At 47.4% G+C, this 12,500-nt stretch overlaps 4 protein-coding genes across 10 annotated transcripts in view; 2 read left to right on the forward strand and 2 right to left on the reverse strand.

Annotated features, from left to right (window-relative positions):
* Positions 1-7,444, reverse strand: part of tedc1 (tubulin epsilon and delta complex 1) — a 19,378-nt gene extending 11,934 nt beyond the window's left edge. For 2 of the 5 annotated variants that reach the window (XR_014871033.1, XM_085142383.1), the window contains exons 1-8: positions 7,379-7,441; positions 6,031-6,315; positions 5,091-5,172; positions 4,815-5,014; positions 4,607-4,744; positions 4,252-4,314; positions 3,932-4,018; positions 3,676-3,813 (exon numbers count right to left, since the gene is read on the reverse strand). Coding sequence is in view for 4 of the 5 variants with exons in the window: in XM_085142383.1 (XP_084998509.1) it covers positions 3,676-3,813; positions 3,932-4,018; positions 4,252-4,314; positions 4,607-4,744; positions 4,815-5,014; positions 5,091-5,172; positions 6,031-6,315; positions 7,379-7,381 (996 nt within the window). In the remaining variant the exon portion in view is untranslated. The other 3 variants (XM_085142380.1, XM_085142382.1, XM_085142381.1) reach the window with 3 other exon arrangements.
* On the forward strand, positions 1,216-2,100 carry pth2 (parathyroid hormone 2). Its single transcript, XM_085142392.1, has 3 exons — positions 1,216-1,352; positions 1,486-1,692; positions 1,926-2,100. The coding sequence occupies exons 1-3, from the start codon at positions 1,216-1,218 to the stop codon at positions 2,098-2,100; spliced, it is 519 nt and encodes a 172-aa protein (XP_084998518.1).
* On the forward strand, positions 6,220-10,070 carry adi1 (acireductone dioxygenase 1). 2 transcript variants are annotated; one of them, XM_085142387.1, is made up of 5 exons: positions 6,220-6,334; positions 8,007-8,235; positions 8,677-8,796; positions 9,194-9,373; positions 9,456-10,070. In XM_085142387.1, exons 2-5 carry the CDS (start codon positions 8,113-8,115, stop codon positions 9,570-9,572), a joined length of 540 nt encoding a protein of 179 aa, XP_084998513.1. In that variant the 5' UTR covers positions 6,220-6,334; positions 8,007-8,112; the 3' UTR covers positions 9,573-10,070. The 2 variants fall into 2 exon arrangements, with proteins under 2 accessions (XP_084998513.1, XP_084998515.1); XM_085142389.1 differs by lacking the exon at positions 6,220-6,334 and adding an exon at positions 7,397-7,413.
* Positions 10,071-10,120: 50 nt separating this feature from the next.
* Positions 10,121-12,500, reverse strand: part of trappc12 (trafficking protein particle complex subunit 12) — a 25,488-nt gene continuing 23,108 nt past the window's right edge. For both annotated transcript variants that reach the window (XM_085142374.1, XM_085142375.1), the window contains exons 11-12: positions 12,178-12,265; positions 10,121-11,189 (exon numbers count right to left, since the gene is read on the reverse strand). In XM_085142374.1, coding sequence (XP_084998500.1) covers positions 10,947-11,189; positions 12,178-12,265 — 331 coding nt within the window. In that variant the 3' untranslated portion in view covers positions 10,121-10,946. The remainder of the gene's footprint in view (positions 11,190-12,177; positions 12,266-12,500) is intronic.

Raw genomic sequence — 12,500 nt, forward strand, 5'->3', positions numbered from 1 at the left:
TAAAACGAGGTTTTTTATCATGTAAGAATAAGTCAAATAAGCTACATTTAAAAAACACCACAGTGGTGACATCACTCGACTTCCTGTGAAAAGAGTAATGGATTACATGAGCCCAGTTTGAGTATAACGTGACGGCGCCGCCTCCTTCATCACTGCTGTTTACATCTAAGAACGTCTGAGTCATCGTTAATGTTTGTTTTGTCACTGTGACGCCTCATCACGCCTGAACAAACATTTTTAACTGTGTGTGATTTAATCACTATTATTATTATTATTGTTATTATAGTTATTATTGTTATTATTATTGTTATTATTATTATTGTTATTATTATTATTGTTATTATAGTTATTATTATAGTTATTATTGTTATTATTATTATTGTTGTTATTATAATTATTATTGTTATTAAAGTTATTATTATTATTATAATTATTGTTGTTGTTGTTATTATTGTTATTATTATTATAGTTATTATAATTATTATTATTGTTATTATTATTGTTATTATTATTATTATTGTTGTTATTGTTATTATTGTTGTTGTTATTATTGTTATTATTGTTATTATTATTATTATTGTTATTATAGTTATTATTATTGTTATTATAGTTATTATTATTATTATAGTTATTATAATTATTATAATTATTATTATTATTATTGTTATTATAGTTATTATTATTATTATTATTGGTGCTGAAGAGACTGAGGAACTAATATTTCATGAGAGCTGCGGAAGCGTTGCCACGGTGATAAAAAAGTGACAACTGCGGTCTATGAAAAAGGCACGAAGCTGTTGTCGTTATGACAACAATGACAGCGAATCCTGTAATATTACAATAATGAAAAAAAAAATCAATGTTAAGAACGTGGCCGTGTCAGCCCGCTGCAGAGACGACAGCCATGCTAAACAGGTGTCTCTGGGGTTAAAGGTCAGCTCAGCCCGATTAACTTCCAGGCACCAAAAGCTCCTCGTTAGGGTTCAAACTCGCTGTTTCACGGTCGACTGAGAAATAACGAGCCAGAGGCGAGCGGTGACCTCGGGGTCAGGGCGCCGGCGTTTACAGCTGCTCTGTCAGCCTCAGATTGAAACGTGACACGCACGCCTGAAGCCAAACTTTGGTCCTCAATGCAGAATAAAAATGTTTAGGAGTTACGTCAGTGACCATCATTGACCAGAGGAGGCGCTGCAATGTGAAATCACAACGAGCTTCATGAAACTGAAAATTCTTCTGTTTGTTTTTAGGATGTCTCAGCTTCCTGTTTTTCCCCGCACGTGCGTCCCGCTGCTTTGCATTCTGGGTATGATCCTGCTGACGTCTGGCTTCCCTCAGCCTCGTCTTCCTCTCAGGTGGGTACGCTCTGAACCAATGAATGAGCCAGACACTGGAAAGAGGATTTCACCTCCTACGGAGGCCTGAGGGTGCCATGTGAATGATGTTTACATGACGTTGTGATGTCACTGTGATCTCGTCCAATCGCAGAAGTTTGGAAGATTTGGGGGAACACAAACGAGTCGACTGGGACGTCCTCTACCCTTCCATCTCTCTCCGTGATTGGAGCATCCAAATGATGTCAGCGCCCGGCCTTAGAGCAGCAGCCAACAGCAAAGCAGGACTGATGAGGGAGGCGTGGCTATTTGCTCCAGAGGGGGCGGAGACAAGGTACAGCTGGGCAAAACTGATAAATTCATAATGAAACATCAGACTGTATATGAAAGAAGGACAATGATGAAAAACATTCAACCTGCATTCTTTCTAGCGTCCAGCAGGGGGAGACTCCTCCTCTATCTGTACAAAGCAATCTGATTGGATAGAAAAATAAAGACTGGTTTATTATTATTATTGTTGTTATTATTAAATTAACAAACACTTAAAAGGGGAAGAATGAATCTCCCATTTAAACAGTTGTTTTCTGTCTGTAGTGTGGAGGGGGCGTGGCCTGCAGAATGGTCGTCTCCGGGAGCCGGGATGGCGAAGAGGGACCTGGTGGTGGCCGACGACGCGGCTTTCAGAGAGAAGAGCAAGCTGCTCACCTCCATGGAGAGGCAGAAGTGGCTCAACTCGTACATGCAGAAACTGCTGGTGGTGAATTCGTGACGCGTCTCCATGGTCGCCTCCAAAGTCCCAGAAATTTACCCGACGACAGAAAACAGAAGCTGGAATCTGGTTGATTTCTAAAATGTTTAACTTTAAAGTGACTCTTTTGGCTCTGCTGAAAACAACTTTGTGTTTAATTTGATGAATGAATAAATATGCAAATGATGTTTTTGACGCCTGTAGTTTGACTTCACAACATTTCATGTATCGGACCAACAGATCCAGTTATGACGTGTTTGTCAGTTATTAAATGCTCTGAGTGACTCATGTGCAGCAGCCGTTTCAGTTTCTGCAGAAACGATAACGTCCTCACAGCTCCACCAGTTTAAACTGACGCTCACGGTGGAATCAGCACCAGCTCTTCCAGCCTGCCGATCGTCTCCTGCAGCTTCGTCCTGTTGGTCAGCCTCTGCTCGTCCCTCCTCTTCATCAGCACGGCCTCTGCATGAAGCAGCAGCGCCACAGCCTCGGACGCCGGGAGCTCGTTTGGAGGCTCCGCCTGCCCACCGGGGCCTCTGGCCGGGCGCCTCCTCGGCTCCTCCAGCCGAGGCCTCGCTCGGCAGACTTGTGAGAGGGAGGCCAAGGATGGGAAGGAGGAGAGAACAGGAGGGAGGGACAAGGACACGCCAAACCCTCCCTGAGTCCTCTCTCCTCCTTCTCTGTCCTTACCATCTCCTCCTTGTCTCCTCTGTCCTCTCTGCAGGAGCACAAATATCAGTATAAACACCATAAACGTCCATGTAAGTAGCCTGATTAGAAAACACTGCACATATTTCCACTGCAGATGACACCCAGCTCTGTCTGTCCATGAAGCCAGATAACACACACCAATTAGTTAAACTGCAGGAATGTCTTAAAGACATAAAGACCTGGATGGCCGCTAACTTTCTGCTTCTTAATTCAGATCAAACTGAGGTTATTGTACTCGGCCCTGAAAAGCTTAGAAATATGGTATCTAAGCAGATTCTTACTCTGGATGGCATTACCTTGGCCTCCAGTAACTCTGTGAGGAACCTTGGAGTCATTTTTGACCAGGACATGTCCTTCAACGCACACATTAAACAAATATGTAAGACTGCTTTCTTGCAAGACTGAGAGAAAAACTAGTTCATGCTACTTCCTGTTAAAAAGGAAGTTCTTCCTCCCCACTGCTGCTCACAGCGAGTCGTGTGATTGTTGGGCCGCTGCATACTGAGTCCGGACCCATCAGCTGTGCTTTGTGCTTCATAAATAAAACTGAAACTAAAAATTGAAATGGAGTTAGGCTCCGTTATGTTGGATGTCGTCAAGACGACTGCCTGCAATCTGAGTAAAGCACAGAACAGCAAAGAATCATGGGAAATGCTCGAAGCCCGCACAGCATCGATTTGAGTTTAAACATCTATGAAACATCACGGTTCGGTCTGCAGGTTTTCCATGCATCAGCATCACTGTGGGGTGGGACAGATCCACTGTGACAAAGGGGCAAATTTCCACCTAACCGAGACGTTTCAGTGCCTACATCTGACTGAACACTTTCTGATGAGCAGAAATCTGTCCCATGTAGGACAAAGTCAGGACCTGCGTGCTGCTCACCTGAGCTGCAGGCAGTCCCAGCAGCACCGCCTCCAGCTTCTCCAGCCTGCTGTTTCCATGACAACACACTCCGGGGTTCTCATTGGTCAGATGTTTGGGCCTCGCGGTGATGGGATCTTTCAGGTCCACAACGCTGTCCTACAGTCACACACACAGCATCACTTCCTCTAACGTTGCTGTTTCAGCCACTCTGCTGTGAAGCTGATTACTTTTTTAAATTCATCATATTTTCATGGCGTGAGAACCACAAACCCACCATCCAAGTCCAGAAGACGTCCTCCACCTGCTTCCACTTCAGGTACGCCTCCAGGAGGCTGCACAGCTGCTGCAGACAAACGCAGTCCTGCAGCAGAAGGACACGCCTTTCAGTTCCTCCTGTTATAAACTCATCAGTACTGTTTAATCAGCAGCTGGTAGCCCCGCCCTAAACCCTCCCTCCTCCTGCTAAAGGCAACGTCATCTCCAAAACACACACAGACCATAAGCTCGTCTGAGCTCAGAGATCTGCTCACTTCCTCACTGCTGGAAGCTGCCTCCATCTTTCATATACAGAGTTTGTGAAACACTCAGACGTACCTCCTCGAGTGCAGCCGAGCTCTGCTCAGAGGGCGGCGCCGGGGTGACGCTCGCAGAAAGAACCTGAACACACAGTTGGTTTAATCTGGTTTAGTGAACATGAAGTGGAGAAAATCCGTGACAAAAGTGGAAATCCTGGCATGAGGCTCGCAGCAGCCCTGTGAGCGGGAGGTTAGCACGGCTCCGACTGGGAGCGTCAGTGCTGGGATTGGGAAGCTGTTTCGAGCTTGTTGTGTTCATAATATACAACATTGTGTTTCACGTCATTGAGCTAAATGTGTCTGACTCAGTTTGTTTGAACTGCTGTTTCCGATTATTCTGATGTCACGTGAATGAAAGGACGAGGTTTCCTCACAGTGTGCAGAGCTCGGGTTTGCTCTCGTAGCATCGACAGCAGCATCCGTCTCTGATGTCTCAGGCAGCCAATGAGCCACTGGAGTCTCCTCAGGGAGGCGGAGTCTACATGGAGGTCAGCAGGAAGGTGTGGCAGCACCTGACAGAGAGGGAGAACACAGGTAAGCACACATGGGGGAGGCTCACCTGCACGCTGCCGTGGTACTCACAGGTGTGCACGTGAGTAGCGTCCTGTCCAGCTTTTGCACTCTCTTCATCACCACGCTCTCCAGCGCTCCTGTGGCGAGCAGCCAGCCGAGCGCCAGGAGGAGTTCTCGGCTGGAGGCTGCGCCTCCTCCTTCTCCCTCATACATCCAGCCAGCGTGAAAGCCGCTCTGCCACAAGCCGGCGGCCACGAGCTTCCTGCGCTCTGAGGAAAAGCACCAATCAAACGTCAGCTTACAGTGTGCACGAGCAAAGTTAGGGCGAGATGAAGAAGTGCTGACCTGCTGTCGGCTCAGAGCTGTCACAGGAAACGAAGCTGGCGGTCTGAAGGATGTCGGCGAGCAGCTGCCAAAACGGATCTTCCTGAAAATCCAGCGAGACGCTGAGTTAGTCCAATCAGGAAGAGGAGGAAGTGTGCACGATGTGACACACACACCTGAAACGACTACATGTGTGGATGTGTGTCCAAGCTTTACACACATTTAATATTTGTGGCTTTCTTTCCACTGAGGTGAAGATCACCTGGATCGTCACATGACGTGTACGCTGAGTTCAAGCACCAGTGGAAAACTAAAGGCTGCAGTCAGTCCTCAGGAACACAGCAGCTCCAGGCTGAATTTTGAACCAGCCTGAACTCACACTGACCACACAGTTTGACCCCCTCAGCCCCCGACTCCCCTCTGTACACAGACTATGCAAATTACCATCCCTGCTGCGCAATAACAACAACAATAACAATAAATACAAACCCTTATTTGTTTTTAATCTCATTGTACGTGTGCATAGTTACAATAACATCCATTTATTGTATTGAAAACAGTGGTGACCCCGTCACACGTACATAATCACACCATCCCAGCACCTGCTGCCCTGAGCACCTTCCAGCATCATCCGCACAAACCCGAGTTCAGCGTGATTATCGAGCCCTTTGCTGCCTCCGTGTCACCTGCAGATGTCAATGAGTGACTGAAGCGAGTCGGTGCTGGTTCACGCTCCACGTTCACAGCACCAGCTCTTACTGACAGGAGGGAAAGATGCTCCACCCCCCTCTGACATCTCAGAAACCCAGCTCTTAAATCTCTTTTCTTCTTCTTCTCTTGAAGCTTCAGCAGCTCGTCTCCATCACGTGCTGTCCTGTGATTGGCTAATTAGATACTTATGTAAACGAGCGGTTGACCAGGTGTACCTAATAAAGCGGCCGGTGACGTGCTCCTGACTCACCTGGACCGCGTCTCCAAACTTGGCCCGTCGGAAGGAGTCCGGGGGGGGCACGGGGTCCAGTCCCGCGGCCGCCAGCAGCCTGCACAGAGCCGCGATCACGTGCTTCACCTGCTTCACGTGCACGTCTGCGCTCCTCTTCATCGCAGCAGCTGGACAGATGTTCTCTCTGCCGTCAGGCTGTTGGCATTTCGCGGCTAACGTGTTTACTTCCGGGTCCGAGGCCGTTACCAAGGAAGGGAATAAGCCGCTGATTGATGTTCGTCGTAACCAATCAGAAGATAGATCCTGAGGCGGTGGGTGGGACGTAAGCGGAAGTTCATTATTATTTTTTCGTGTTTGTTTCTATCTAAACTTTATTGATAACAGTGCCCTGTGACAGAAACATCAAACATGGCTCCCTCTGATAGAACTCTCCGATAGAGTCCAGTAGAAACAGTAAAGCTCGTTTCTGATTGGTCAGTCTTCCTCTAACCTGAAGGAGTCGCACAGCTGAAACCTGAAAGCTTACCCAGAATGCACTCTGTTGTAGTTTCCTGCAGCGTTTCTGCTCCTCGTGTCACAGACGTCCAATATATTTGAATCATCTGATCTTAAATCCAACTATGAGGAACCTTCCAGCAGTGATTATTCTTAAAAAAATGGTTCTATAGCATCAGTTACCATGGTTACCTGAAGTTACCTGATTAAAATCCTCCCCAAATCATAGTGCAGGCATCTGAAGTTAACTTACTCAGACTTTAAAAAGGCTTTGTGTGTGTGTGTGCGTCTCTCACAGTCGTTGGCCTGGAAACAGGCAGACAGTCAGGGTTTACACTCTGCTTTGGTTTATGTTAATAACTGAATAAAAGCCATCGTTAAATCAACAACAACATGGATTCATTGTATGTTTTATATTTGTGGTTTGTGCTGTTGATCCTGTACACACAGCGCTCACACAGGGAGGGGATTTTGAGCCACAGTGCTGTAACCATGGAAAGCAGCCTGACTACGACCCTGTGAAACAGTGTCATCTGTTCCTATGGAAACCACAACTCTCTTCATCAACCGTTATTTCATTTATTTTGGACAAAAACGCGTTTATTCACGATTTCCTGAAGCGACGTCTTTGATTGGTGCAGGTCGCCGTTACCATGGAAATGTTTAAACCCGCAAACGCTCGAATGTTGCCGAATCCAACAAGCTAAGAACTCGTTAAAGTTAGCCTGTTAGCCGCCGTAGCGCTGTTTCCAGCGGGTCGAAGAAGAGACGCCATGTTTCTTTCCTTTGCTAATAAACAAAGGGATACAAATAACAATAATAACTTAAAAACACACAAAGAGCTCCCCAGAAAGAACCTACAAACATTCACCATGTCAGCAACTGATGGCTCCTCCTGTTGCTATGGTAAACCAACTGCGCCTGCGCACTAGAAACACTTGACCCAGATTTATGTAAAATAAACGAGCTTTTAAATTCTGTTGTTAAGTCAGATATAAAAAAAAAAATTAGGGTCTATAAATTATTTGACGCTATGAAATTATGCCTGTGTGAGAGAATATTTTAATTTAATGTTAATTTATCTATTAAACAAAACGTTTCATTTTAATTTGAGTGACAAAAGAAATTGTCACTTAAATTAGATTTTTAAATGTAAAAATGTCTTTAAAATACGTTAAAAATATATATATATATATATATATAAGTCCAATATAATAGAACAAATGCAGCTGAATGGAAATGTCAGAGGCAGTGTTCCTGTCTGCCTTTCCTCTGTTTTCTCTCATCATCTCTGGTCATTCAGGGGAGTTTTTCTTTGTGAGACCGGGTGTCATATATTTATAATGTTTTGAGGCATTAAATGTTTTTCACTGTTCTTTGTCTGTAATTTGTTTTCCCTCCAATCTGTCATGTTTTTACGGGAGCTGGTGTCTGCTGGGATGTTGATCAGTCACAGATCCGCAGACCTCTCAGTCGTCATTTTTCCTGCTACATTCCAGGTACTTGAAAGCAGCACACCGGAAGTGCTGCCAAGGTCACGTGAAACAGCCGCGCAGCAGTAAGAGGGTCTGACAGCGCGCGGGTCCAGCTGTGAAGTGTTTCGTCATGGGTCTGGAGGCCTGGTACATGGACGGGTCCGAGGAGGACCAGAGGAGGCCGCACAGGCTGGAGCCGCACCAGCCCGTGAGCCTGGAGCAGCTGAAGGAGCTCGGAGTGTTTTACTGGCAGGTGAGTCTCCAGAAGGCCGCTCACGTGTGCAGGTTTTCGGGTTAAAGGTCAGCGGTTCCTGGGTGGGAGTTTGTGCAGACCCTTGACCCCCAGCTGGACCGAACAGCTCAGAGTTCTTGGGTTTGAAGCAGGTAAAACTATGTGCTGAGGGTTCAGCTGAGACACAGCAGGTATCAGTGGTCACTGAGCTGAAGCTGCTCTCAAGCACCCGTGCTTTCTGCACACAGAGCAGGTGTTACAGGTCACGTGCCTAGCACGTGAAGTCTAGATACCTGCACTGTGACGCACCTTACCCATGTAACTCTGACCAAGAAGGGCGTCCACTCACTGCTGGGGTGTATCGTCATGGTAACTGATACTGGAACCACTGATGTGCTTTTTACTTTTTCTGCCACACTAAACACATCAGGTAAGGGTTTGACTGCTTCCTGTTTCCTGCAGCTGAACGCCGACATCTATGAAAGCGACCCGGAGCTGCAGCAGATCCGTAAGGACCGGGGTTACTCCTACATGGACATCATCACGATCCACAAGGACACTCTGCCCAACTACGAGGAGAAGGTAACCCACACGCTCTGGAAGCTGCAAGTACCAGCACGTGTTTGTGTCTGCGGAGCTTTTAATTTGAAAAGCACCACACTTCCTTTTTTAGGTTTTTCACTGCAGGGAGGGAAAAGTCCTCTGAGCTTCTTCATGTCAGACTTCACTGTGGCAGCATGATGGCATGCAGAGGAGTCTGAGTCTGGAGCACCTCTGAGTCCAGCTGTGCACTGATGGAGGCAGGCTGAGGGCTCCTCCCGCCTCCATCGCTGCACCAAGTCAGACTCGTGTATCGCAGAGACGCTCCAGATTTAATCCTGGTGTTAAAGATTCCCGGGTCACTCGGGCGTCGGCAGTGCTGAAACTGGAATGTGAGCTCTATTTGAAGTGAGTGAGAGGTTTCCTGTTTCTCCTGCAGCTGAAGACGTTCTTCGAGGAGCACCTCCACCTGGACGACGAGATCCGCTACATCCTGGACGGCCAGGCCTACTTTGACGTCAGGGACAAGGAGGACCGGTGGATCCGGATCGCCATGAGAAAAGGGGACCTGATCACGCTGCCGGCGGGTATCTACCACCGCTTCACGCTGGACGAGATGGTACGAAAACACGGCCTGCGCCTGTACGCTGCGTATTTGGTTGCTGGTTTGAATCCTGACTGTCTGATCTTTGTTTCTGCAGAACTACACGAAGGCCATGCGGCTGTTTGTGGGCGAGCCGGTGTGGAAGGCTTACAACCGCCCCGCTGACGACTTCGAGATCCGTCAGCGATACGTGGCGTCCATGCAGGGATCCTGAGAGCGCCGCGGACGCCATGCCCACTGCAGTCAGAGCCTCTGTCCAATCGGAGCAGAGAACGCTGATGTGGACGACGATGTAGCATGAAGACTTTAATTTCAGTTTCTACTTCTTAGACAGAAATGTTAGTTTTTACTGTGAGGAACAATCAGCCACAACATTAAGACCAGAGCATGACGTCACCGTGACATCACCACGAGTGCTTCACGACGAGACCATCAGCAGGTCATGGCGTGAGGGCAGCGTCGCCCTGCTGGCCGTGAGAGAGAATGCAGAGGTCAGGTGACTCTCAGACTGCTGCCCCTGACGCCGGGATAAGACGTGCAAAACTCCTGGCTGGTGAGCCCGGAGGCTCCGCCCCCCACACAGAGGGTGGTTTGAATGTTGTAGCCCAGCTTCCTTCATCAGGACTTTAACTCTTCTTTAAAGGTTCTCGTGATTATTCAGGATCCAGCCTGTTAGTGCCTTCCTGTCTCTGGATTAAAGGATCAATATGAAGCTGCTGTCTGTCATTTCTCCCCACGTCAAACACACACAGTGAGCTGCGCTTTCACATAAAACCACATTTTATTTCATTTACATCAATATGATCAGCACAAAGTAAACAAATCACTTAAATATAATAATTCCTGGTGAACTCAGAGGAAACCTGCTGCTGATATGTACGTGTTGAACACGGGCCGAGTCACTGAAGCTGTCCGGTCTGCAGATCATCAGGATAATGCCCGCCGGAGTCTCTGACATCCCGCCTCCAGCGTCCCGTCTGTTCCTCCCAAAACACAAAGTGGGCTGAGACTTTACTACAAATTAAAAGGTGAGCTGGGATAAAGCTGAATTAAACTGGACCCAGTTTAAGTTAAAATGTGTGATAAACATGAAGCCGTCTGACCAGGGAAACACCGATGGGGGCTTTTATCCTGGACTTTGCTCTGCACTGGGGCTTTTATTGTGAAAATTCTTCCTGCCCCCACTAATAAAAGAGCGGGTCTCTGCTGTCTGTGCTTCAGTAAATTTTTTCCCTCTTTAACCCTTGACTCAAGCATGGTTGGCCAGTTTGTAGTCCAGTTAAATGGACTACAAATGGACACCAGCGAGCTTCGTTCCTGCAGCTTCTGCTTATTTACCCTCAGATCTGTTGTTGAACAGCTGTGCTGAACCTGGACACGCAGACGGGCTCTGGTGTGATTCAGCAGTCAGAGGGAGGGCGTGAGGACACGATTTTCGGGTTGCGGTTGTGCAGCGCTGGAGGACGCTGCTGCAGGCTTTGCTCCTGTGGGTTATTGTGAGGATGATGATGATTGGGTGCCCTTCATCTGTTTAGTGACAATAAAACTCGCTGTTTTGTGCCTGGGAGGTCAAACTAAGCTCCTCCTCTCAGACCAGCTTGAGGCACTGCGTGTTGAAGCTGTCGCCCTCCCGGCAGGCGACGGCCTCCAGCAGCGCCTGCTTCTTCTGCGTGCTGCGGGACGACTCCAGCTCGTACATGGTGGTCAGGTTGAAGAGGACGCTCTCGTGCAGGTACTGCGCCGGGTCCTGCTGCACCAGGCCCTCCAGCTGGCCCAGCGACTCCTTCAGGCGGCCCAGGTAGAGCAGGCACACCGCCGCGTTGTTGTTGGCCTGCGAACACACGGAGGAAGAGGAGGGTTTAACTGAGCACGCACCGGTGTAACAGTCTGAGACAAGACACTTTAGCTCCTCCCAAGTCTTCTGACTGGCTGCTCTGAGCAGCACAAAACTATTTTGTTTCTAATGGCCGACACATTTAATGTTTCCTTCCTGTCACATGAGCCAGAGTAGACACACACTTCCTCCTGAGGAGTGATACGGCTGCAGGATGCAGCCCGTATGAAGAAAGTAGTTCCTACAGGAAGCTGCTCAGTCACCAGCTTGGCTGTGGTTGTTTGGCGCCCTCTGCTGGTGACACTTTATCATAAGCTAATAATACAGAGTGATGGCTATGATACGAGGACATGAGTGCAGCTCAAAAAATGACATTTTACTGTGATTTTATTACTGATCTTCATCGTCACTGACGATGTTTGTGACACGTGACGTATCTGCCACACTGATCATCAAACTTCAATATTACACATATTAAAGTCTCAGGTGACCCGAGTACAAATGACGTAGAAACAAAGTGATCCACAGCGGCCTGCCTGTGTGCAAAAGTAACCTCACCACTGTAATGACTGCAGTCAGTGTATGTGAATCAATAAAGAACCCCACCAACAGCCAAACCCATCTGTTCTCTGATTGGATTGTTACATCTGTAATTGACATGACATTGACCAATCAGCTGAAAGGAAGGATTCGTAGTGTAAGCTGAAGCTCACACAGAAGCAGGAAGTTTCACGCGCAGTGTTTTGCTTTGTTCCTGTCAGCAGACTTTCATAAAACAATTTGTAACTCGTGTAAATGTTTTTTAAACACACACTCTCATCTACAGATGCACAAACATAAAATATTCGGATATTTTGGGTTACAAAGTTACAAAACTCAGTTCTCAAGTACAAAATATTGACGAGCACAGTTTGAGCCACAGAGGCGCCTGACCCACTCTGTGCACTGCTCTGGGGAGCGTTTGGAGGATGGCGGCGGTACGTACCACGGGGTTCTTTGGGTCGATCTTTAGCACTTCGATGAAGGAGGCGTGTGCTTCGGCGTAGTTGTTCTGACTGAGGTGGACGAAAGCCCTGAAAGCAGGAAACACATTTCAAACCCTTCCAACCTGCGTCGAGCGTTCAAACAGGTTTAAATGAGTTTACCTGCGTTCAGGTGAATCCCTGAACACAGACGAGCTCAGCAGCAACGAAAACAACCGCCGCCACAAAATCACTGCTTTTCAAAACTCTTTCAACACCTCAAAAAATGAAACTTGCAACAAGTTTTGACATCAAAGTCAAAATCATTAAGAAAATAAAAAAGGGG

The sequence above is a fragment of the Neolamprologus multifasciatus genome, chromosome 19 (assembly GCF_963576455.1).
Source record: "Neolamprologus multifasciatus chromosome 19, fNeoMul1.2, whole genome shotgun sequence".
In the NCBI taxonomy this organism is placed as follows: domain Eukaryota; kingdom Metazoa; phylum Chordata; class Actinopteri; order Cichliformes; family Cichlidae; genus Neolamprologus; species Neolamprologus multifasciatus.

Coding starts and splice junctions, on each gene's coding strand:
- adi1 (XM_085142387.1), top strand. CDS start 8,113: ATGGGTCTGGAGGCCTGGTACATGGACGGGTCCGAGGAGGACCAGAGG. Junction 8,236..8,676: donor TCGGAGTGTTTTACTGGCAG/GTGAGTCTCCAG, acceptor TGTTTCCTGCAG/CTGAACGCCGACATCTATGA. Junction 9,374..9,455: donor GCTTCACGCTGGACGAGATG/GTACGAAAACAC, acceptor TTGTTTCTGCAG/AACTACACGAAGGCCATGCG.
- pth2 (XM_085142392.1), top strand. CDS start 1,216: ATGAAACTGAAAATTCTTCTGTTTGTTTTTAGGATGTCTCAGCTTCCT. Junction 1,353..1,485: donor CAGCCTCGTCTTCCTCTCAG/GTGGGTACGCTC, acceptor GTCCAATCGCAG/AAGTTTGGAAGATTTGGGGG. Junction 1,693..1,925: donor TGGGCAAAACTGATAAATTC/ATAATGAAACAT, acceptor TTCTGTCTGTAG/TGTGGAGGGGGCGTGGCCTG.